General features: G+C 38.2%; 2 protein-coding genes across 4 annotated transcripts in view; one reads left to right on the top strand and one right to left on the bottom strand.

Annotated features, from left to right (window-relative positions):
- The window catches only part of LOC128686169 (nuclear RNA export factor 1), a 292,531-nt gene that overhangs the window by 49,149 nt on the left and 219,767 nt on the right, over window positions 1-23,615 (bottom strand). The window lies entirely within an intron of this gene.
- g (adaptor-related protein complex 3, delta 1 subunit-like garnet) overlaps window positions 1-23,615 on the top strand; it is a 248,858-nt gene that overhangs the window by 24,627 nt on the left and 200,616 nt on the right. For all 3 annotated transcript variants that reach the window (XM_070083159.1, XM_070083157.1, XM_070083158.1), the window contains exons 5-6: window positions 599-868; window positions 11,127-11,200. In XM_070083159.1, the coding sequence (XP_069939260.1) occupies window positions 599-868; window positions 11,127-11,200 (344 nt within the window). The remainder of the gene's footprint in view (window positions 1-598; window positions 869-11,126; window positions 11,201-23,615) is intronic.

Below are 23,615 nucleotides of genomic sequence, written 5' to 3' on the forward strand. Positions count from 1 at the left end.
ATAGAACTTCTCCAGGCTGAGGGACTGACAACCTCAAATCAACGACTTTAAGGGTGATGGACTGATTACATCGTCTTCACATCTCTACTGCTCCTGCCTACTTTCTGTACTCGACTGAAGAAGCCTACTGTGTAGGCGAAACGTTTCGGAATAAAGTTGCTTAAATGTTGCCTATGTGTCTTAACTACCATCCTGTCGGTATTGTATACCATTTTGATATTCACTCGAGTCTTCAATAAAGGTAAGTGTGATACTATTGTTTTATACTTGATTTCTCATTCTTTTCTGTATGTAAATCTATATTTAATCCATAGAAAAATAATTTTTGTTAATAGTTTTGGGTGTCTGGAATGGATTAATTGGATTTACATAGTTTCTTATGGGGAAAATGGTTTTGACATTTGTGAATTCCGAATTTTGGCAGACTCTCGGGAATGGATTAATCACGAAACTCGGGAGTCCACTGTATTTACTAATTTATTTACTTTAATTTTTTATATTTTTTATATTTTTATTTGCATGAAGTTTATTAAAAATCTTATAATGTTATAATTTTATTATAGAAATGTTTCATATTTTTCGTTTTTATACCCTACAGCTTACGTCAACAAAGCCCTACTTAAGGAAAAAGGCAGTTCTGCTTCTCTACAAGGTGTTCCTTAAATTTCCTGAGGCGCTAAGACCAGCTTTTCCAAGACTGAAAGAAAAGCTTGAAGATCCTGATCCTGGTGTTCAGTCAGCAGCCGTAAATGTAATCTGTGAACTGGCTCGTAAGAATCCTAAGAACTATCTCAGTCTTGCGCCTGTATTTTTTAAGTTGATGACATCATCTACAAACAACTGGATGCTTATTAAGATCATTAAATTGGTATGTAAATTATTTGTTTTTAATTTCAATAGCCATTTATAGGAGAGAGAGAAAAATAATAGGTACGTAATATCATACAGGAAAAATTTATAGTGGTTGCTTTTTTTTTTTTTGGCTTATTCCCAGAGTTTCTGTTTATAACTTCAGAATACCTGGTCTGGTATGCATAAAATTTTCAAGCTGGTTAATTATAACTAGGGGAGTGGTCAAGCAGCTACTGGGAAGGGCAGGCACCCTTCGTTAATTTAAGGGTGCCATTCTTAATTTTCCTTTCATCCAATAACTTAAGAAGGTCTCTTCTGATAGGCTTTCAGCACTGGTGTATCAATCTTAGAAAAAAAGTTAATTGTTATTGGAGTGTATAGGTGCTAATTAGCCAATTTTATTTTTAAAATTGTATGATATTTTTCCGAAAGTGATTTAGTTTACTTCATCTGAATGGAGAGGATGATGCTGTGTGCCTTGGAGAAATTTTTTGGATTGATTTTGGACTGTGTAAGGACCAATTTGATTGAAGACATTAGGATACCCTAATGGTTTTCGTGTAATAACCTGTGAATGCTTCCTCTGATTGCCTTCTAACATTCAATACTAATGGACTCGGAAGAAACTTTGTCTTGTTTCTGTACATGTCATTTTGCAAATATTACTGCATCCCCATAGCTGTTCTTGTCTGGTAGTTGTTAAGGGGCATGCTAATGCCAGTTTCTTATATAAACAAAAATGAGTAGTATACTAGTCAGTTGCAGGTAGCCTTATACAGTTGTAATGGGTTTGCTTTATGCCATGTTCTCTTTCTACCTGTTGTTCCATATATGCAATAAGAACATAAGAAAGAAGGAACACTGTAGCAGGCCTACTGACCCAAACAAAGTGGGTCTATGTCCCCCCCCATCCCCAGATTAGCCCAGTGACCTACCTAGTCAGGTCACTTCCACTTAAGGTAGGAGCATGGCACCAGACCTAGTAGCACAAGCTAGTCAGGTCCAACTCACACCCACCCACACCCATTCATGTATTTATCTAACCTATTTTTAAAACTACACAATGTTTTAGCCTCTATAACTGTACTCAGGAGTTTGTTCCACTCATCCACAACTCTATTACCAAACCAGTGCTTTCCTATATCCTTTCTGAATCTGAATTTTTCCAACTTGAAACCATTGTTGCAAGTCTTGCCATGGCTGGAAATTTTCAGAACACTATTTACATCCCCTTTATTTATTTCTGTTTTCCATTTATACACCTCAATCATATCCCCCCTAATTCTACGCCTTTCGAGAGAGTGCAGATTCAGGGCCCTCAGTCTATCCTCATAGGGAAGATTTCTGATACATGGGATCAACTTCGTCATCCTCTTCTGTACGTTGTCCAGTGCATTTATATCCATTCTGTAATACGGTGACCAGAACTGTGCAGCATAATCTAAATGAGGCCTAACCAAGGATATATAGAGTTGAACAACTTGAGGACTTCTATTATTTATACTTCTAGATATGGAGCTAAGGATTTTGTCAGCTTTATTGCAAACACTAATGCACTGTTGTCTTGGTTTTAGATTACTGCTAACCAGAACCCCTAAATCCTTTTTGCAATCAGTAATATTAAGATCTACATTATTTAGTTAATATGTGGCATGGTTATTTTCCTGCCCGACATTTAGAACTTTGCATTTGTCTATATTAAACTGCATCTTCCACTTCTCCGACCATTGCATCAGTCTATTCAAATCATCCTGGAGTGCTCTAGTATCCTCATTAGAATGAATTGGCTGGCCTATTTTGGTGTCATTAGCAAATTTGCTTCTGTCGCTATTTATTCCCTCATCTATGTTGTTTATGTAAATTGTGAACAACAACGGGCCCAACACTGACCCCTGCGGAACACTGCTTGTGATGTGCCCTCATTCTGATTTCTCCCCATTTATGCAAACTTTCTGTTGTCTATTTGTCAGCCATGCCTCTACTCAGAAAAAAATTTCTCCTATTCTGTGTGCTTTAAGTTTCCTCAATAGCCTCTGATGTGGAACTCTATTGAAAGCCTTACTGAAGTCCATATACACAATATCATATTCTGTTATTATTATTATTATTATTATTATTATTATCATCACACTGGCCGATTCCCACCAAGGCAGGGTGGCCCGAAAAAGAAAAACTTTCACCATCATTTACTCCATCACTGTCTTGCCAGAAGGGTGCTTTACACTACAGTTTTTAAACTGCAACATTAACACCCCTCCTTCAGAATGCAGGGACTGTACTTCATATTCATTACCATGATCTATCTCCTCAAACACCTTAATGAAAAAAATTAGTAAATTCGTAAGACATTAACACCCCTGTGTAAAACCGTGTTGAGATTCATTAAATAATTTATGCCTATCAAGATGGCTACGAATTGCTTCGGCAATTATTGATTCCATAAATTTTCACACTATGGAAGTAAGGCTTATTGGTCTATAGTTCGAAGCTAAGGACCTGTCACCTGCCTTGTAAACAGGTACTACATTTGCCATTATCCACTTATCAGGCACTATGCCAGTTTGTAGTGATATGTTGAAAAGATTAGCCAAAGGTATGCTAAGTTCCTCTTTACATTCCTTTTAACACCCTTGCAAACAGTTCATCAGGGCCTGGGGATTTGTTAGGTTTTAATTTCTCTGTCTGAGGACCATGTCACTAGTTACTGCAATCGTGCATAGTTTATCATCATCCTGTTCTACATAATCTATTATTTCAGGAATTTTGCTAGTATTTTCCTGTTTAAAAACTGAGAGGAAGTAAGTATTGAAAATTTCACACATATCCTTATCACTGTCAGTGATAAGGATATGTGTGAGTTACTCTTAAGTGGGCCTATCTTGTCCCTAATCTTACTTCTGTATACCTGAAAGAACCCTTTTGGGTTAGCCCTCAAATCCCTTGTGACCTTAGCCTCATAATCCCTTTTTGCTTTTCTTATTCCTTTTTTTTTATTTCTCTCTCTAATTGAATATATTGATACCTTAACTGCCCATCCCCTTTTTTGATACACCTATATATGCCTCTCTTTTGACCAGTGAGATGTTTTAATCTATTGTTCATCCATTTGGGTTCATTTTTGTTAGATCTAATTTCCCTTCTCAGAACAAAAGCTGTCTGGACAGCTAGAGCTATGCTTTGAAAAATGTTATATTGGCAACCAAGATCACCTCCCTGACCCATAGTCAGGTAATCCCAATTTAGCCCACCCAGGTAATTTCTCAGTCCCATGAAATCGGCCAAGCGAAAGTCTGGGACAGAGATTTGATTGCAGTTATCTGGGTAATTCCATGATATATTGAAACTAAGTGATTTGTGATCACTTTCCCTAAGCTAATCATTAACCTCAAGATAATTAATTAGTGATTCTTTGTTGGCAAGAACCAAGTCAAGCAGATTGTTTCCTCTAGTTGATTCTGTCACAACCTGTTCTAAAAACCAATCCTGAACCATATCAAGAAAGTCACTAGACTCAAGATTTCCTGTCGTATTGTTCCAATCAATTTGTCTAAAGTTAAAATCTCCCATTGACACAACATTTTCATATCTAGATGTCTTATGAATTTTGTCCCATTATAGCTTATTGCACTCCCTATTAAAGTTTGGGGGGCCTATAAATCACACCCAAAATTAATTTGTCATGACTCTTGAGAAACTGTAGCCAAACAGATTCTGTGTCTGATTTTTATAATTTTATATCATGTCTAAGACAACAATTTAAATTAACTCTGACATACATCACCACTCCACCACCCTTCCTGTTGACCCTATCAGTGTGGAATAGTTTATAACCCTGTATGTTGCATTCAGAAGGCATTTCTCTATCTTCCAGATTGAACCAGGTCTCTGTTATACCAGTAATATCTGTATTACCTGCCACTTGCAAGTAATCTTAGCTCATCTATCTTATTTCTTTGACTCCTACTATTTGTATATTAAACCTTAAGGGAGCTAGTCACTCGTTGTCCTCTACTATCTCTCTGTTGATCAATTGATTTGCCTTTACTAGCAACTTGATTATGAATCTTGTCTTCTAAACATATCCCTGGGGTATCCTGGTAATATCTGCTGTTTTCAACCCTAATACTGCAGCCTGATGTTTTCCCACAAACACCCATACGCCAACAGCTCGTCAGGTCCCAAATACCATTTGTCTCCATTCACTCCTATCTAACATGCTCACGCACGCTTGCTGGAAGTGCAAGCCCCTCACCCACAAAACCTCCTTGATCTTCTCTTCTTTCAACACACCGGCTGTATCCCACCGAGGCAGGGTGGCCCAAAAGGAGAAACGAAAGTTTCTCCTTTTGCATTTAGTAATATATGCAGGAGAAGGGGTTACTAGTCCCTTGCTCCTGGCATTTTAGCCGCCTCTTACAACACGCATGGCTTACGGAGCAAGAATTTTGTTCCACTTCCCCATGGAGATAAGAGGAAATAAACAATAACAAGAACTAGAAAGAAAATAGCAGAAAACCCAGAGGCGTGTGTATATATATGCTTGTACACGTATGTGTAGTATGACCTAAGTGTAAGTAGAAGTAGCAAGACGTGCCTGTAATCTTGCATATTTATGAGACAGACAAAAGACACCAGCAATCCTACCATCATGTAAAACAATTACAGGCTTTCATTTTACACTCACTTGGCAGGACGGTAGTACCTCCCTGGGCAGTTGCTGTCTACCAACCTACTACCTTTAACTTCCTTGATAAAACATTTTAATAGAATTCTATTCACATTTCTTTTCAGTAAATATTTTTATGTAGGTTTGACAGTATATGTGCTGTAAAATTTGTTTAGAGATTTCTGTGGCTTGGGGAAATTTGACTACTGACTACTGACTCTGGAATAACGTGGTGTTTCCTGTTGTGGCCCTATAAATGTCAGACAACCCTCAACCGTCAGCTGATAAAATGTAAATACACAACTCAGCCGTCTACTGCTCGGTACTCTCATAACAATTTCCAAGCACTTGTGTATCACCAAGGAAATGGAAAAGGAATTTAAGGAAGGATAAAATTCTTCCTTGTTACTATTGTAAATGAGAAAATTCTTGTCTTACAACAAACCAGTCATATTCCACCAAGGCAGGGTGGGATGTGGATAGTAATATATACAGGAGGAGGGGTTACTAGGACCTTGCTCCCGCCATTTTAGTCGCCTCTTACAACGTGCATGGTTTAGGGGGGAAGAATTCTGTTCTGTTTCCCCTTGGAGAAATGAGAAAATTCTATTGTGAAATAAATGAAAGGTATCATCTAATAAAACAAGAGCTGCATTACCATCTCCAAACACTTTTATATCAACAAGCAACAGGAACAAAGAATTCATGGTAGGGTGAAAGTCTTGTCTTGCTGCTCTTTAGCATATTTTACACAATGTGTATTAGATTTCACTGGTGGTACATTAGCCCTGCATGTTTTCTCTAGAAGTAAAGTTGTGCCATTTTCTCAGGATGAATAGACCGCATACTGTATTAGACAGCAGCTTCCCCCAGGCCTTATTTAAGTTTTTTTTTTTTTGTTTTTTTTTTTTTTTTGGTCCATAGTATCCATTTCTAGGTCAACAAGCAGCAATAGTTATAATGTAAGATATCAAAAACTCCATTAATTTTGACTAAATTAGAAATTGAAAACAAAAATTTTTTTTTTCTTTTTTTTTTCTTTTGAAGGGATTAAGAACCTCGAAAGGGTTGGAAAGAGGGGGTAAAGGAGGTTTTGTGGACGAGGGGCTTGGACTTCCAGCAAGCGTGCATGAGCGTGTTAGATAGGAGTGAATGGAGACGAATGATACTTGGGACCTGACGATCTGTTGGAGTGTGAGCAGGGTAATATTTAGTGAAGGGATTCAGGGAAACCAGTTATTTTCATATAGTCGGACTTGAGTCCTGGAAATGGGAAGTACAATGCCTGCACTTTAAAGGAAGGGTTTGGGATATTGGCAGTTTGGAGGGATATGTTGTGTATCTTTATACGTATATGCTTCTAAGCTGTTGTATTCTGAGCACCTCTGCAAAAGCAGTGATGATGTGTGAGTGTGGTGAAAGTGTTGAATGATGATTAAAGTATTTTCTTTTGGGGGATTTTCTTTCTTTTTTTGGGTCACCCTGCCTCGGTGGGAGAAGACCGACTTGTTGGAAAAAAAAAAAATAACTGAAACCTAACCTTGTTTCCCATACATTTTTCACATTACATAACATGAAATTACATAAGCGCATTGATTTCAGGAATGTAACCCTCACACTACATTATGTAGTGAATTCCTGACGTGGCAGTATACAGTACCTGTTTGTCAGGATTCTTTAATTTCCTCTTTTGACTAATAATAATTTTTTTTTCCATTAAGACCAGTGCACCATTTATTTTACTTGACAGCCCTTTTAGGGAAAGTATAAAGGGTTCCCCAGTTTTGTCTCAAGTTCGAGTCAGTCTGGTGTTAGTTAAAGGTTTGTTTGTATTTCCGTTATCATATATAAGGAGAGGAAATGCTCACAGTTGATTTCTTTAATATTTCATCTTAATTTTTATTCATATTTATATCTCTGTTTGACAATATAGTTATTTCAGTTTGGGGTGCTTACGGGCATTGAGCCCAAACTTGGACGCAGACTGAGTGAGCCTCTCATTGAAATTATCAGCAGGTATTTAGTAGACATACTGTATTGACGTTGCCGTTTGTCTTCGGTAGTATTTTTTTAAGCATTGTAGAACTGTCCCTGTTAGATATATGAAGATTATTATAAAATTCACTGAGTATTACAGTATATAGAAGCTGAGGATTAATGTAGTTTAGCAGTTTAAACTTGGTAGCTTGGAAAATTGTTTGTGATAAGTCTGCCAACCACTACACTTTTCTGTATACCTGTATTAGTTTCCAAAGAGTACGTGCTTTGGTTGAAGGTACTGTTATAAAATTTTTTAATGTATTGATATTGTTATAACAAGAATAAATATTCTTGGTTATATTATTAATTTTGTGTGAAGGATATTGTGCAACACCTGAGTAGAAATTGAGAAATGGCAATTAGTGAAACTTGTTTACTATTTAATTTATCATAAACTCTACTTACTCTTTTAAGTCCTACTGGAATTATAACTGAAAACACATGCATTTTCATCAATAAGCAAATCTTAATTTTAAATGTTAACATGGGTTCTTCATTTGATTTGATACTTTTTATTTCAGTAGCTGTACATAGCTTGCAGGTAGGTCAGCCGCTAGCAGAAAAGACTGGTGCATTAAGAATGTTATATTTTGTTTATTATATCTTGTTTAGTTTTATTTTCTATGATGTATAGATATGTTGTGCCCATTTCATTAAGGACACTAATTAAAATAAGGCTAAGCTTTCTAAAGCACTTTGCTAGACCTTCCTTCTACTCTTATCCATTTGTTAGGAATTGTGCCTGTAGTACTTCGACCTTTCAGTGACAAGGTTGAATACCAAAATATTTGACCAGGTGATCTTTTTTATTCAAAATAATGGCACATAAATTTTCCTTAATGTTTACTGGGATATTGAACTAAAAACATGATTAAAATCTGGGACTATGTGAATATGGCAGATTGTCTGGAGGAATATGGAAGAAAGTAGGGCAAGAGAAAAAGATGAAAAATGGACTCCTATGGGTAATTTTAAAACTGGAAAACTGCAGTTGTTGATGTGAAGGTAAGTACTGTACTTTGTGCAACCATGTGTCTGGAATTGATCATACTTAACACAGAAGCTGGAATTGAAAACTTTATTGTCAGTCCCTCCTAGACCATTATCATACGAGTGAGAAAGTAAAAATAAGATAAAGCCTCTGGAAGGTGAGCATACCACAGGTGTTGGGTCAGGTTGTGTGCTCTGGTGATTATAGTATTTGGCATTATACTGCAAAAGGCAAGCATTTACAGCACAATGGCATGCCATGTACATTCATTACTTTACCTACCATGCACAGTCTGTTAAGTGTGTACTGTTAAGTGTTGTTTTTTTTTTACCTTTGAGGCCTCAACATGTGTCTTTGATTCCTTATTTGTTTTCAGTTCATTCTTAAACCTTGGTTATCCTCTTCATTTTCTGCTCTCGCATGGGAAAGTTTTTCTTCTAATCCCACTTTTATGAATAAACCTACACTTTACTTCCCCAATATTTCTAATTTGCAGAATCTTTTGCCCTCAAGATGATGATCTTAAATTTTGTCAAACTAATGCATACCAAAGCAAATGGGTTCATACCACTTGGTTCACTGATAATTCAGGTGATTATATCCTGCTCATCTTGCTCTTTCCATTATATTGGTGAAATTAGCCATTTCCTTTCAGACAGACTAGGAACACCAGTGTTTAATTTCCTGACATTTTACAATGCTTTTTTGTCACTTTCAAATTCAAGTTTAGATTCTTTATTTCAGCACGATACAATGTTTATATAGAGATGGGTAACATTTAGGTGTACATGCAGAAAGCATAGCATTTTGGGAAAACTTAAGCCAATCTTAAGACTAAAAAGGTAATTAGTTGATTCAAATGGTGTCAAGTGGTTTTAACAATCAACAATTTTATTGAGTTTAATTATTTTAAAGATTACAGGTTGGCTTATGATTACAGGTAATGAGGATTCTTGCATATTAGCACTAGATTTAGGAATTACAATGAATACTTTTATCGAGATTCAGGGGATTCAGGGAAACCAGTTATTTTTACATAGCCGGACTTGAGTCCTGGAAATGGGAAGTACAATGCCTGCACTCTAAAGGAGGGGGTCGGGATATTAGCAGTTTGGAGGGATATGTTGTGCATCTTTATACGTATATGCTTCTAAACGGCTGTGTTTTGAGCACCTCTGCAAAAACAGTGATTGTGTGAGTGAGGTGAAAGTGTTGAATGATGATGAAAGTATTTTCTTTTTGGGGATTTTCTTCCTTTTTGGGTCACCCTGCCTCGGTGGGAGACGACCGACTTGTCAGAAAAAAAAAAAAATTATCGAGTTTAAATGTTTCGAGGATTACAGTTTGGCTTATGATTATAGGTAATGAGATTTCTAACGTAACATTTTTTGAGAACATGCAATATATTTAATGGTTGCCTTGATTACAGATTATGAGAATAAAAATATATTTTTTTCCATATACTTGTGGCAGTGAGAACATGAAAATATACTTTTGTCATATTTAGTTATTGTTGGGCTGTGTTAGTTAAAGGTGTTTTTTTTTTTACTTTGGAGACCATAGTCATCCCATAAGCTGGTCCTCTCTCCAAATTCTCTTTGAATCTTCACAGAGTCCATTTTGATTAATCTTCCCTTACACATATCAATGATATGAATATTATCCATGGCTTTGCGTGTAGGTGCCTGCTTTTTCCAGTACATTATTAAATGCTCTAAGTTTTAGAAACACGGACCTTGGTTACCTCCTCACCATCCGATGCCTTGCTTTGACTCCTGGCTTTCTTCTCTTTTCTTTCTCTATCCCAACTTGGTGATCTAGAATGAATCCAAACAAATAGCAGTTTTCAATTTGTGGGTTAGTTGTGAGCAAAAGTTGGATAGCACAGAAAACTGAAATGGGTTGCAGAAATGATGGGGGGTTATTTAGTCTCTCATAGAGCATAATGATTAGTAAGAGTGTAAGGAAATTTTTATTGTGGTAAGGTGAAAGTGGTTAGCAATGGGAAGGCATCCATTATCCTTAAATGGAAAAATAGTTATGCAAATAAGAACTTCATTTTTGTTGCATAAGTGAAAAGTAGGAAGCTAGGCAAGTACATATATATGCATAATTCTTTTGCAGTCATTCTCAAGAGTTCCTCTTGGGAATATATTAATGCTGAATTTTTTATTTGTCATTGGCTCATACTTTGTTATAGGTTTCATACAGAATATAACAGTACTGTTATTGCTCATTTCTTTTAGAATGCAGTAAGCTTTTAGAGACTTAGCAAGTATGTTGAATGTAATTTATTTCATCATGTTGTGGACTCATTGTTGATTTTATTTCACCTGTTAGCTTTAATTATATATTAATATCTTGGGTACGAGTATTCCAGGTAAACATGTAAGTGTTGATTATTAGTACTGTATGTTTCGAGATGCAGAGGTGATTTCTTACTCACTGGGTGAATATCAAACTTGTTTTTATTTTAGAGTACTTGTAGCCTTTATTTTTGTGCTTAGCAGTTCACCATTCCTAAAGTTGAAGCAGGTGTCTTTACTAGTAATAAACAGGCTTTCCCTTCTTTGGCAGTTTGGTGCTCTGACTCCGCTAGAGCCCAGATTAGGCAAGAAGCTGATAGAACCTCTCACAAATCTAATCCACAGGTAAACATAACTTTGCAATGTTAGTTTGAATTTGTGCATTTACTGTACTTTGCTTTTGTTTAAGATATATGTACTAATATTTTTTGTTCATTAATTATTCAGTTTGAAATCACTTATCTCTGGTTTTCATATTGAAAAATAAAAAATGGCATAGTTATAAAACTATTTCCACTTAGTGTTCAAATTGTATGTGTGAATGCATGATTAATTTTGGTAAAAGATAAGTAAACCCATCAGTGTTATATAACCCTTTCACTGTGCATCACATAGATCTATGTTACTGATGCCAGGGTCCATCATGTAGATCTTCATTATTGATGTTAGGGTCCGTCACATACATCTACGTTATTGATGTCAAGATCTGTCATATCTACATTATTGATGCCAGGGTCCGTCATGTTCATCTACGTTATTGATGCCAGGAGTCCATCGTGTATATCTTCGTTATTGATGCCAGGGTCTGTTGCATACATCTGTGTTATTGATGCCAGGGTTCATCATGTAGATCTACATTATTGATGCCAGGGTCCATCATGTAGATCTACATTATTGATGCCAGGGTCCATCATGTAGATCTACATTATTGATGCCAGGGTCCATCATGTAGATCTACATTATTGATGCCAGGGTCCATCATGTAGATCTACATCATTGATGCCAGGGTCCATCATGTAGATTTGCTTTTGATGCACTTTATATGATAGTCTGTGCACTTTATATGGTAGTTTTGATAGATGAATGGGTGGTTCTTGTACTTATTCAATAGATTGGAAGGCAAAATAGCTAAGAATTTGGTTGAATTGAGCAAGGGCTTAAAGTAATACTGGATGTGAACAAATGGTTTACAAAACCAACACGTTGATAAATGAAACACTTTTGCAACATTTGGGTTTCTTTATTCTGGAAACTTTTTGCCACCCAGTGGCTTATTCAGTACTGGATATTGGTGAAATTACCAATATGTAGATTGTGCCCAGATTGCTAACATTGCACCTGCGTAATTCTATAAGTTTCCATATTTCATAATTTTGGCAAGACAGTGATAGTAGGAATGACGATGAGATAGTTTCTTTTTTGGGTCACCCTACCTTGGTGGGAGACAGCCAGCATGTTGAATAAAAATTATGTAGTAGGTTGGTAGACAGCAACCACCCAGGGGGGTACTACCGTCCTGCCAAGCGAGTGTGAAAAGAAAGCCTGTAATTGTTTTACATGATGGTAGGATTGCTGGTGTCTTTTGTCTGTCTCATAAATATGCAAGATTACAGGTACGTCTTGCTACTTCTACTTACACTTAGGTCACACTACACATACATGTACATGTTTATTTACACACACTCATCTGAGTTTTCTTTGATTTTATCTTAATAGTTCTTGGTCTTATTACTTTTCCTTTTATATCCATGGGGAAGTGAAATGAGAATCTTTCCTCCGTAAGCTATGCATGTTGTAAAAGTCAACTAAAATGCCGAGAACAATGGGCTAGTAACCCCTTTTCCTGTAATAATTACTAAAAAGAATAAGAAGAAGAAAATTGTCAAAGTGGGAAGTCTGAATGTGCGTGGATGTTGTGCAAATGATAGAGATGATTGTGGATATTATGAATATGAAGAAGCTGGATGCCCTGGCTTTAAGTGAAACAAAACTGAAGGGGGTGGGAGAGTTTCAGTGGAGAGGAATAAATGGGATTACGTCAGGGGTTTCAAATAGAGTTAGAGCTGAATATCAAAATGGTATACAATACCGACAGGCTGGTAGGTAAGACACATAGGCAACAGTAAGGCAACTTTATTCCGAAACGTTTCTCTTACACAGTAGGCTTTTTCAGTCAAATACAGAAAGTAAGCAGGAACAGTAGAAATGTGAAGACGATGTAATCAGTCCATCACCCTTGAGGTCGTAGATTTGAGGTTGCCTAGCTGTTGCCTATGTGTCTTACCTACCAGAGTTAGAGCTAAAGAAGGAGTAGCAATAATGTTGAAGGATAAGTTATGGCAGGAAAAGAGGGACTATAAATGTATTAATTCAAGGATTATGTGGAGTAAAGTAAAGGTTGGATGTGAAAAGTTGGTTATAGTAAGCATATGTGCACCTGGAGAAGAGGAAAGCGTAGAGGAGAGAGAGAGATTTTGGGAAATGTTGAGTGAATGCGTAGGGAGTTTTGAACCAAGTGTGAGAGTAATGGTGGTTGGGGATCTCAATGCTAAAGTGGGCAAAAATGTTGCGCAGGAAGTAGTAGGTAAATTTGGGGTGCCAGGGGTAAATGAAAATGGGGAGCCTTTAATTGAGCTATGTGTAGAAAGAGGTTTGGTAATAAGTAATACATATTTTATGAAGAAGAGGATAAATGAATATACAAGGTATGATATAGCATGTAATGAAAGTAGTTTGTTAGATTATGTATTGGTGGAGAAGAGAGGAATGCAGAGGAGAGAGAGAGATTTTGGGAGATGTTAAGTGAATGTATAGGAGCCTTTGAACCAAGTGAGAGAGTAATTGTGGTAGGGGACTTGAATGCTAAAGTAGGAGAAACTTTTAGAGAGGGTGTGGTAGGTAAGTTTGGGGTGCCAGGTGTAAATGATAATGGGAGCCCTTTGATTGAACTTTGTATAGAAAGGGGTTTAGTTATAGGTAATACATATTTTAAGAAAAAGAGGATAAATAAGTATACACGATATGATGTAGGGCGAAATGACAGTAGTTTGTTGGATTATGTATTGGTAGATAAAAGACTGTTGAGTAGACTTCAGGATGTACATGTTTATAGAGGGGCCACAGATATATCAGATCACTTTCTAGTTGTAGCTACACTGAGAGTAAAAGGTAGATGGGATACAAGGAGAATAGAAGCATCAGGGAAGAGAGAGGTAAAGGTTTATAAACTAAAAGAGGAGGCAGTTAGGGTAAGATATAAACAGCTATTGGAGGATAGATGGGCTAATGAGAGCATAGGCAATGGGGTCGAAGAGGTATGGGGTAGGTTTAAAAATGTAGTGTTAGAGTGTTCAGCAGAAGTTTGTGGTTACAGGAAAGTGGGTGCAGGAGGGAAGAGGAGCGATTGGTGGAATGATGATGTAAAGAGAGTAGTAAGGGAGAAAAAGTTAGCATATGAGAAGTTTTTACAAAGTAGAAGTGATGCAAGGAGGGAAGAGTATATGGAGAAAAAGAGAGAAGTTAAGAGAGTGGTGAAGCAATGTAAAAAGAGAGCAAATGAGAGAGTGGGTGAGATGTTATCAACAAATTTTGTTGAAAATAAGAAAAAGTTTTGGAGTGAGATTAACAAGTTAAGAAAGCCTAGAGAACAAATGGATTTGTCTGTTAAAAATAGGAGAGGAGAGTTATTAAATGGAGAGTTAGAGGTATTGGGAAGATGGAAGGAATATTTTGAGGAATTGTTAAATGTTGATGAAGATAGGGAAGCTGTGATTTCGTGTATAGGGCAAGGAGGAATAACATCTTGTAGGAGTGAGGAAGAGCCAGTTGTGAGTGTGGGGGAAGTTCGTGAGGCAGTAGGTAAAATGAAAGGGGGTAAGGCAGCCGGGATTGATGGGATAAAGATAGAAATGTTAAAAGCAGGTGGGGATATAGTTTTGGAGTGGTTGGTGCAATTATTTAATAAATGTATGGAAGAGGGTAAGGTACCTAGGGATTGGCAGAGAGCATGCATAGTTCCTTTGTATAAAGGCAAGGGGGATAAAAGAGAGTGCAAAAATTATAGGGGGATAAGTCTGTTGAGTGTACCTGGTAAAGTGTATGGTAGAGTTATAATTGAAAGAATTAAGAGTAAGACGGAGAATAGGATAGCAGATGAACAAGGAGGCTTTAGGAAAGGTAGGGGGTGTGTGGACCAGGTGTTTACAGTGAAACATATAAGTGAACAGTATTTAGATAAGGCTAAAGAGGTCTTTGTGGCATTTATGGATTTGGAAAAGGCGTATGACAGGGTGGATAGGGGGGCAATGTGGCAGATGTTGCAAGTGTATGGTGTAGGAGGTAGGTTACTGAAAGCAGTGAAGAGTTTTTACGAGGATAGTGAGGCTCAAGTTAGAGTATGTAGGAAAGAGGGAAATTTTTTCCCAGTAAAAGTAGGCCTTAGACAAGGATGTGTGATGTCACCGTGGTTGTTTAATATATTTATAGATGGGGTTGTAAGAGAAGTAAATGCGAGGGTCTTGGCAAGAGGCGTGGAGTTAAAAGATAAAGAATCACACACAAAGTGGGAGTTGTCACAGCTGCTCTTTGCTGATGACACTGTGCTCTTGGGAGATTCTGAAGAGAAGTTGCAGAGATTGGTGGATGAATTTGGTAGGGTGTGCAAAAGAAGAAAATTGAAAGTGAATACAGGAAAGAGTAAGGTTATGAGGATAACAAAAAGATTAGGTGATGAAAGATTGGATATCAGATTGGAGGGAGAGAGTATGGAGGAGGTGAATGTATTCAGATATTTGGGAGTGGACGTGTCAGCGGATGGGTCTATGAAAGATGAGGTGAATCATAGAATTGATGAGGGAAAAAGAGTGAGTGGTGCACTTAGGAGTCTGTGGAGACAAAGAACTTTGTCCTTGGAGGCAAAGAGGGGAATGTATGAGAGTATAGTTTTACCAACGCTCTTATATGGGTGTGAAGCGTGGGTGATGAATGTTGCAGCGAGGAGAAGGCTGGAGGCAGTGGAGATGTCATGTCTGAGGGCAATGTGTGGTGTGAATATAATGCAGAGAATTCGTAGTTTGGAAGTTAGGAGGAGGTGCGGGATTACCAAAACTGTTGTCCAGAGGGCTGAGGAAGGGTTGTTGAGGTGGTTCGGACATGTAGAGAGAATGGAGCGAAACAGAATGACTTCAAGAGTGTATCAGTCTGTAGTGGAAGGAAGGCGGGGTAGGGGTCGGCCTAGGAAGGGTTGGAGGGAGGGGGTAAAGGAGGTTTTGTGTGCGAGGGGCTTGGACTTCCAGCAGGCATGCGTGAGCGTGTTTGATAGGAGTGAATGGAGACAAATGGTTTTTAATACTTGACGTGCTGTTGGAGTGTGAGCAAAGTAACATTTATGAAGGGATTCAGGGAAACCGGCAGGCCGGACTTGAGTCCTGGAGATGGGAAGTACAGTGCCTGCACTCTGAAGGAGGGGTGTTAATGTTGCAGTTTAAAAACTGTAGTGTAAAGCACCCTTCTGGCAAGACAGTGATGGAGTGAATGATGGTGAAAGTTTTTCTTTTTCGGGCCACCCTGCCTTGGTGGGAATCGGCCGGTGTGATAATAATAAATAATAAAATGTGCACCTGGAGAAGAGGAAAGCGTAGAGGAGAGAGAGAGATTTTGGGAAATGTTGAGTGAATGCGTAGGGAGTTTTGAACCAAGTGTGAGAGTAATGGTGGTTGGGGATCTCAATGCTAAAGTGGGCAAAAATGTTGCGCAGGAAGTAGTAGGTAAATTTGGGGTGCCAGGGGTAAATGAAAATGGGGAGCCTTTAATTGAGCTATGTGTAGAAAGAGGTTTGGTAATAAGTAATACATATTTTATGAAGAAGAGGATAAATGAATATACAAGGTATGATATAGCATGTAATGAAAGTAGTTTGTTAGATTATGTATTGGTGGATAAAAGGTTGATGGGTCGGATCATTATTTAGTTGTAGCTACAGTTAGGGAAAATGGCAACAACAAGTATGAGTAGTGGAGGGGTTGAAGAGGGTTGGAATAGTTTTAAAAATGCAGTATTAGAATGTGGGACAAGTTTGTGGCTATAGGAGGGTGGGTGCAGAAGGAAAGAGGAATGATTGGTGGAATGATAAGTTGTAAGAAGAGCAGAGTATATGGAGAGTAAAAGAAAAGTGAAGAGAGTGGTGAGAGAGTGCAAGAGGAGAGCAGATGATAGAGTGGGAGAGGCACTGTCAGGAAATTTTAATGAAAATTAGAAAAGTTTTTGGAGTTAAACAAGTTAAGAAAGCCTAGAGAACGAATGGACTTGTCAGTTAAAAACAGAGTAGGGGAGTTAGTAGATGGGGAGATGGAGGTTTTGGGTAGATGGCGAGAATATTTTGAGGAACTTTTAAATGTCGACGAAGAAAGGGAAGCGGTAATTTCATGCACTGGACAGGGAGGTATACCATCTTTTAGGAGTGAAGAAGAACAGGATGTGAGTATGGGGGAGGTGTGTGAGGCATTATGTAGAATGAAAGGGGGTAAAGCAGCTGGAACTGATGGGATCATGACAGAAATGTTAAAAGCAGGGGGGGATATAGTGTTGAAGTAGTCGGTATTTTTGTTTAAGAAATGTATGAAAGTGGGGAAGGTACCTAGGGATTGGCAGAGAGCATGTGTAGTCCCTTTATATAAAGGGAAGGGGGACAAAAGAGATAGTAAAAATTGTAGTGGAATAAGTTTACTGAGTATACCAGGAAAGGTGTACGGTAGGGTTATAATTGAAAGAATTAGAGGTAAGACAGAATGTAGGATTGCGGATGAGCAAGGAGGTTTCAGAGTGGGTAGGGGATGTGTAGATCAAGTGTTTACATTGAAGCATATATGTGAACAGTATTTAGATAAAGGTAGGGAAATTTTGTTGAAAATAAGAAAAAGTTTTGGAGTGAGATTAACAAGTTAAGAAAGCCTAGAGAACAAATGGATTTGTCAGTTAAAAATAGGAGAGGAGAGTTATTAAATGGAGAGTTAGAGGTATTGGGAAGATGGAAGGAATATTTTGAGGAATTGTTAAATGTTGATGAAGATAGGGAAGCTGTGATTTCGTGTATAGGGCAAGGAGGAATAACATCTTGTAGGAGTGAGGAAGAGCCAGTTGTGAGTGTGGGGGAAGTTCGTGAGGCAGTAGGTAAAATGAAAGGGGGTAAGGCAGCCGGGATTGATGGGATAAAGATAGAAATGTTAAAAGCAGGTGGGGATATAGTTTTGGAGTGGTTGGTGCAATTGTTTAATAAATGTATGGAAGAGGGTAAGGTACCTAGGGATTGGCAGAGAGCATGCATAGTTCCTTTGTATAAAGGCAAAGGGGATAAAAGAGAGTGCAAAAATTATAGGGGGATAAGTCTGTTGAGTGTACCTGGTAAAGTGTATGGTAGAGTTATAATTGAAAGAATTAAGAGTAAGACGGAGAATAGGATAGCAGATGAACAAGGAGGCTTTAGGAAAGGTAGGGGGTGTGTGGACCAGGTGTTTACAGTGAAACATATAAGTGAACAGTATTTAGATAAGGCTAAAGAGGTCTTTGTGGCATTTATGGATTTGGAAAAGGCGTATGACAGGGTGGATAGGGGGGCAATGTGGCAGATGTTGCAAGTGTATGGTGTAGGAGGTAGGTTACTGAAAGCAGTGAAGAGTTTTTACGAGGATAGTGAGGCTCAAGTTAGAGTATGTAGGAAAGAGGGAAATTTTTTCCCAGTAAAAGTAGGACTTAGACAAGGATGTGTGATGTCACCGTGGTTGTTTAATATATTTATAGATGGGGTTGTAAGAGAAGTAAATGCGAGGGTCTTGGCAAGAGGCGTGGAGTTAAAAGATAAAGAATCACACACAAAGTGGGAGTTGTCACAGCTGCTCTTTGCTGATGACACTGTGCTCTTGGGAGATTCTGAAGAGAAGTTGCAGAGATTGGTGGATGAATTTGGTAGGGTGTGCAAAAGAAGAAAATTAAAGGTGAATACAGGAAAGAGTAAGGTTATGAGGATAACAAAAAGATTAGGTGATGAAAGATTGAATATCAGATTGGAGGGAGAGAGTATGGAGGAGGTGAACGTATTCAGATATTTGGGAGTGGACGTGTCAGCGGATGGGTCTATGAAAGATGAGGTGAATCATAGAATTGATGAGGGAAAAAGAGTGAGTGGTGCACTTAGGAGTCTGTGGAGACAAAGAACTTTGTCCTTGGAGGCAAAGAGGGGAATGTATGAGAGTATAGTTTTACCAACGCTCTTATATGGGTGTGAAGCGTGGGTGATGAATGTTGCAGCGAGGAGAAGGCTGGAGGCAGTGGAGATGTCATGTCTGAGGGCAATGTGTGGTGTGAATATAATGCAGAGAATTCGTAGTTTGGAAGTTAGGAGGAGGTGCGGGATTACCAAAACTGTTGTCCAGAGGGCTGAGGAAGGGTTGTTGAGGTGGTTCGGACATGTAGAGAGAATGGAGCGAAACAGAATGACTTCAAGAGTGTATCAGTCTGTAGTGGAAGGAAGGCGGGGTAGGGGTCGGCCTAGGAAGGGTTGGAGGGAGGGGGTAAAGGAGGTTTTGTGTGCGAGGGGCTTGGACTTCCAGCAGGCATGCTTGAGCGTGTTTGATAGGAGTGAATGGAGACAAATGGTTTTTAATACTTGACGTGCTGTTGGAGTGTGAGCAAAGTAACATTTATGAAGGGATTCAGGGAAACCGGCAGGCCGGACTTGAGTCCTGGAGATGGGAAGTACAGTGCCTGCACTCTGAAGGAGGGGTGTTAATGTTGCAGTTTAAAAACTGTAGTGTAAAGCACCCTTCTGGCAAGACAGTGATGGAGTGAATGATGGTGAAAGTTTTTCTTTTTCGGGCCACCCTGCCTTGGTGGGAATCGGCCGGTGTGATAATAAAATAAAATAAAATAAGTTTTTATTGCATTTATGGATTTAGAAAAGGCATATGGTAGAGTAGATAGGGGAGTAATGTGGCAGATGTTGCAAGTATATGGAATAGGTGGTGAGTTGCTATATGCTGTAAAGAGTTTTTATGAGGATAGTGAGGCTCAGTTTAGGGTGTGTAGAAGAGAGGGAGACTACTACTCAGTAAAAGTAGGTCTTAGACAGGGATGTGTAATGTCACCATGGTTGTTTAATATATTTATAGATGGGGTTGTAAAGGAAGTAAATGCTAGGGTGTTCGGGAGAGGGGTGGGATTAAATTATGGGGAATTAAATACAAAATGGGAATTGATAGAGTTGCTTTTTGCTGATGATACTGTGCTTATGTGAGATTCTAAAGAAAAATTGCAAAGGTTAGTGGATGAGTTTAGGAGTGTGTGTAAAGGTAGAAAGTTGAAAGTGAACATAGAAAAGAGTAAGGTGATGAGGGTATCAAATGATTTAGATAAAGAAAAATTGGATATCAAATTGGGGAAGAGGAGTATGGAAGAAGTGAATGTTTTCAGAGTTGACGTGTTGGCGGATGGATTTACGAAGGATGAGGTTAATCATAGAATTGATGAGGGAAAAAAGGTGAGTGGTGCGTTGAGGTATATGTGGAGACAAAAAACATTATGGAGGCAAAGAAGGGAATGTATGAAAGTATAGTTGTACCAACACACTTATATGCGTGTGAAGCTTGGGTTGTGAATGCAGCAGCGAGGAGGCAGTTGGAGGCAGTGGAGATGTCCTGTCTAAGGGCAATGTGTGGTGTAAATATTATGCAGAAAATTCGGAGTGTGGAAATTAGGAGAAGGTGTGAAGTTAATAAAAGTATTAGTCAGAGGGCTGAAGAGGGGTTGTTGAGGTGGTTTGGTCATTTAGGGAGAATGGATCAAAGTAGAATAACATGGAGAGCGTATAAATCTGTAGGGGAAGGAAGGCGGGGTAGGGGTTCGTCCTCGAAAAGGTTGGAAGGAAGGGGTAAGGGAGGTTTTGTGAGTGAGGGGCTTAGACTTCCAGCAGGCGTGCATGAGTGTGTTCGATAGGAGTGAATGGAGATGAATGGTATTTGGGACCTGACGATCTGTTGGAGTGTGAGCAAGGTAATATTTAGTGAAGGGATTCAGGGAAACTGGTTATTTTGATATAGCCGGACTTGAGTTCTGGAAATGGGAAGTACAATGCCTGCACTTTAAAGGAGGGGTTCGGGATATTAGCAGTTTGGAGGGATACGTTGTGTATCTTTATACGTATATGCTTCTAAACTGTTGTGTTCTGAGCACCTCTGCAAAAACAGTGATAATGTGTGAGTGAGGTGAAAGTGTTGAATGATGATGAAAGTATTTTCTTTTTGGGGATTTTCTTTCTCTTTGGGTCACCCTGCCTTGGTGGGAGACCGCCGACTTGTTAAAAAAAAAAAATGTATATTTTTCAGGAGTCTGGACAGTGTACTGTTATTTGAGTGAGTCAGTCCTTAGACACTTTATAAGATGTTTTCTTGTAAATCTACCCAGTACCTCCAGTTCCCCATCAACAAACTCCCCTCTTCTGTTTTTTACTGACAAATCCATGCATTACCTAGGCTTTCTTAACTTGTTTATCTCACTCCAAAAATTTTTTATATTTTCAGCAAAATTTTTTTATAATGCCTCTCCCATCCTACCATTTGCTCTCCTTTTGCACTCTTTCACCACTCTCTTCACCTTTCTTTTACTCTTCATATACTCTGCTCTTCTTGTATCACTTCTGCTTTTTAAAAACCTCTCACAAGCCACCTTTTTCTCTTTTATCACACCCTTCACTTCATTCCACTATCACTCCTCTTTCCTCTTGCACCCACCCTCCTATAGCCACAAACTTCTGCCTCACATTCTGCATTTTTAACACTATCCCATCCCTCTTCAATCCCCACTACCCATACTTGCAGTAGCCCATCTTTCTGCCAATAGTTGCTTTTATCTCACCCTAACTTCCTCCTCTTAGTTTATACATTTTCACCTCTCTCATACTTGGTGTTGTAATATTCCTTTTGTCCCATCTACCTCTTACTCTAACTGTAGCTACAACTAAATAATCCAATATATCAGTTGCCCCTCTATAAACATATACATCCTGAAGCTTACCCATCAACCTTTTATTCTCCAGTACATAATCTAACAAACTACTTTTATTACTAGCTGTATCATACCTTGTGTACTATACTTATTTATCCTCTTTTTCATAAAATATGTATTACTTATTACCAAACCTCTTTCTACACACAGTTCAGTTAAAGACACCCTATTTTCGTTTACCCCTGGGACCCCAAATTTACCTACTACTCCCTCCAAAGCATTTTTACCCACTTTAGCGTTAAGATCCCCAACCACAAGTACTCTCTCACTTGGTTCAAAACTCCCCACCCACTCACTCAACAATTTCTAAAAATCTCTCTCTCTCTTTTCCACACTTCTCTCTTCCCCAGGTGCATAAACATTTACTATAACAGTAGCTGAGCATTAATCTTTTTTTTATATCTTGATTTTCTAATTTTATTTTTTTTTATCTTCATGTTCTGTTAGGTTGATTTAATTGATGTCTACATTATTAAGAAAGAAAGTTATTATAACATTCAATATTGTACTTTCTGAATGTGAAAATTTTTCTGTCGGCATTTTCTATTAATGTTAGTAGTCTACTTATCAAACTTTCTTGAAGGTCCTTTGTTGAAGAGTACCCCTTCAGCCTAAATCCTTTGTCTAGTGATTCAAAGTTTTGTAATTATTTTTGTTAGGGGGTATGCATTTGTTGAATTGATTAACATGCCTGTTTCAATTAATTACTCAGATTTCTCTCTTGTTTCATTTTAAAGCTGACATAATTTTCAAGGTATTTTTTTTTAGTATAAACCTTCTCCCACTGAGGCAGGGTGAGCCCAAAAAAAGAAGAAATGAAAGTTTTTCTTCTTCTTACATTTAGTGATTTATACAGAAGGGGTTACTAGCCTTTTCCTCCCTTCAAGTGAAATATTTTCAACAGTATATGTATTGCATTTTAAAATCTTTTGATGTTTTTCACACGTTAAATAAGCATTGAAGAATTATTTGCTTAGGGAAGTGTTAGTCTTGGCATTTTTTTTTTTAATTTTTTTTTTTTTTTTTTTTTTTTTTTTTTTTTTTTAATTTTTTTTTTCAACAAGTCGGCCGTCTCCCACCGAGGCAGGGTGACCCAAAAAAAAGAAAGAAAATCCCCAAAAAGAAAATACTTTCATCATCATTCAACACTTTTACCACACTCGCACATTATCACTGTTTTTGCAGAGGTGCTCAGAATACAACAGTCTAGAAGCATACACACATAAAGATACACAACATATCCCTCCAAACTGCCAATATCCCAAACCCCTCCTTTAAAGTGCAGGCATTGTACTTCCCATTTCCAGGACTCAAGTCCAACTATATGAAAATAACCGGTTTCCCTGAATCCCTTCACTAAATATTACCCTGCTCACACTCCAACAGATCGTCAGGTCCCAAGTACCATTCGTCTCCATTCACTCCTATCTAACACGCTCACGCACGCTTGCTGGAAGTCCAAGCCCCTTACCTACAAAACCTCCTTTACCCCCTCTCTCCAACCCTTTCGAGGACGACCCCTACCCCGCCTTCCTTCCCCTATAGATTTATATGCTTTCCATGTCATTCTACTTTGATCCATTCTCTCTAAATGACCAAACCACCTCAACAACCCCTCTTCTGCCCTCTGACTAATACTTTTATTAACTCCACACCTTCTCCTAATTTCCACACTCCGAATTTTCTGCATAATATTTACACCACACAT

Source organism: Cherax quadricarinatus, chromosome 9, assembly GCF_038502225.1.
Source record: "Cherax quadricarinatus isolate ZL_2023a chromosome 9, ASM3850222v1, whole genome shotgun sequence".
NCBI classification, from domain to species: domain Eukaryota; kingdom Metazoa; phylum Arthropoda; class Malacostraca; order Decapoda; family Parastacidae; genus Cherax; species Cherax quadricarinatus.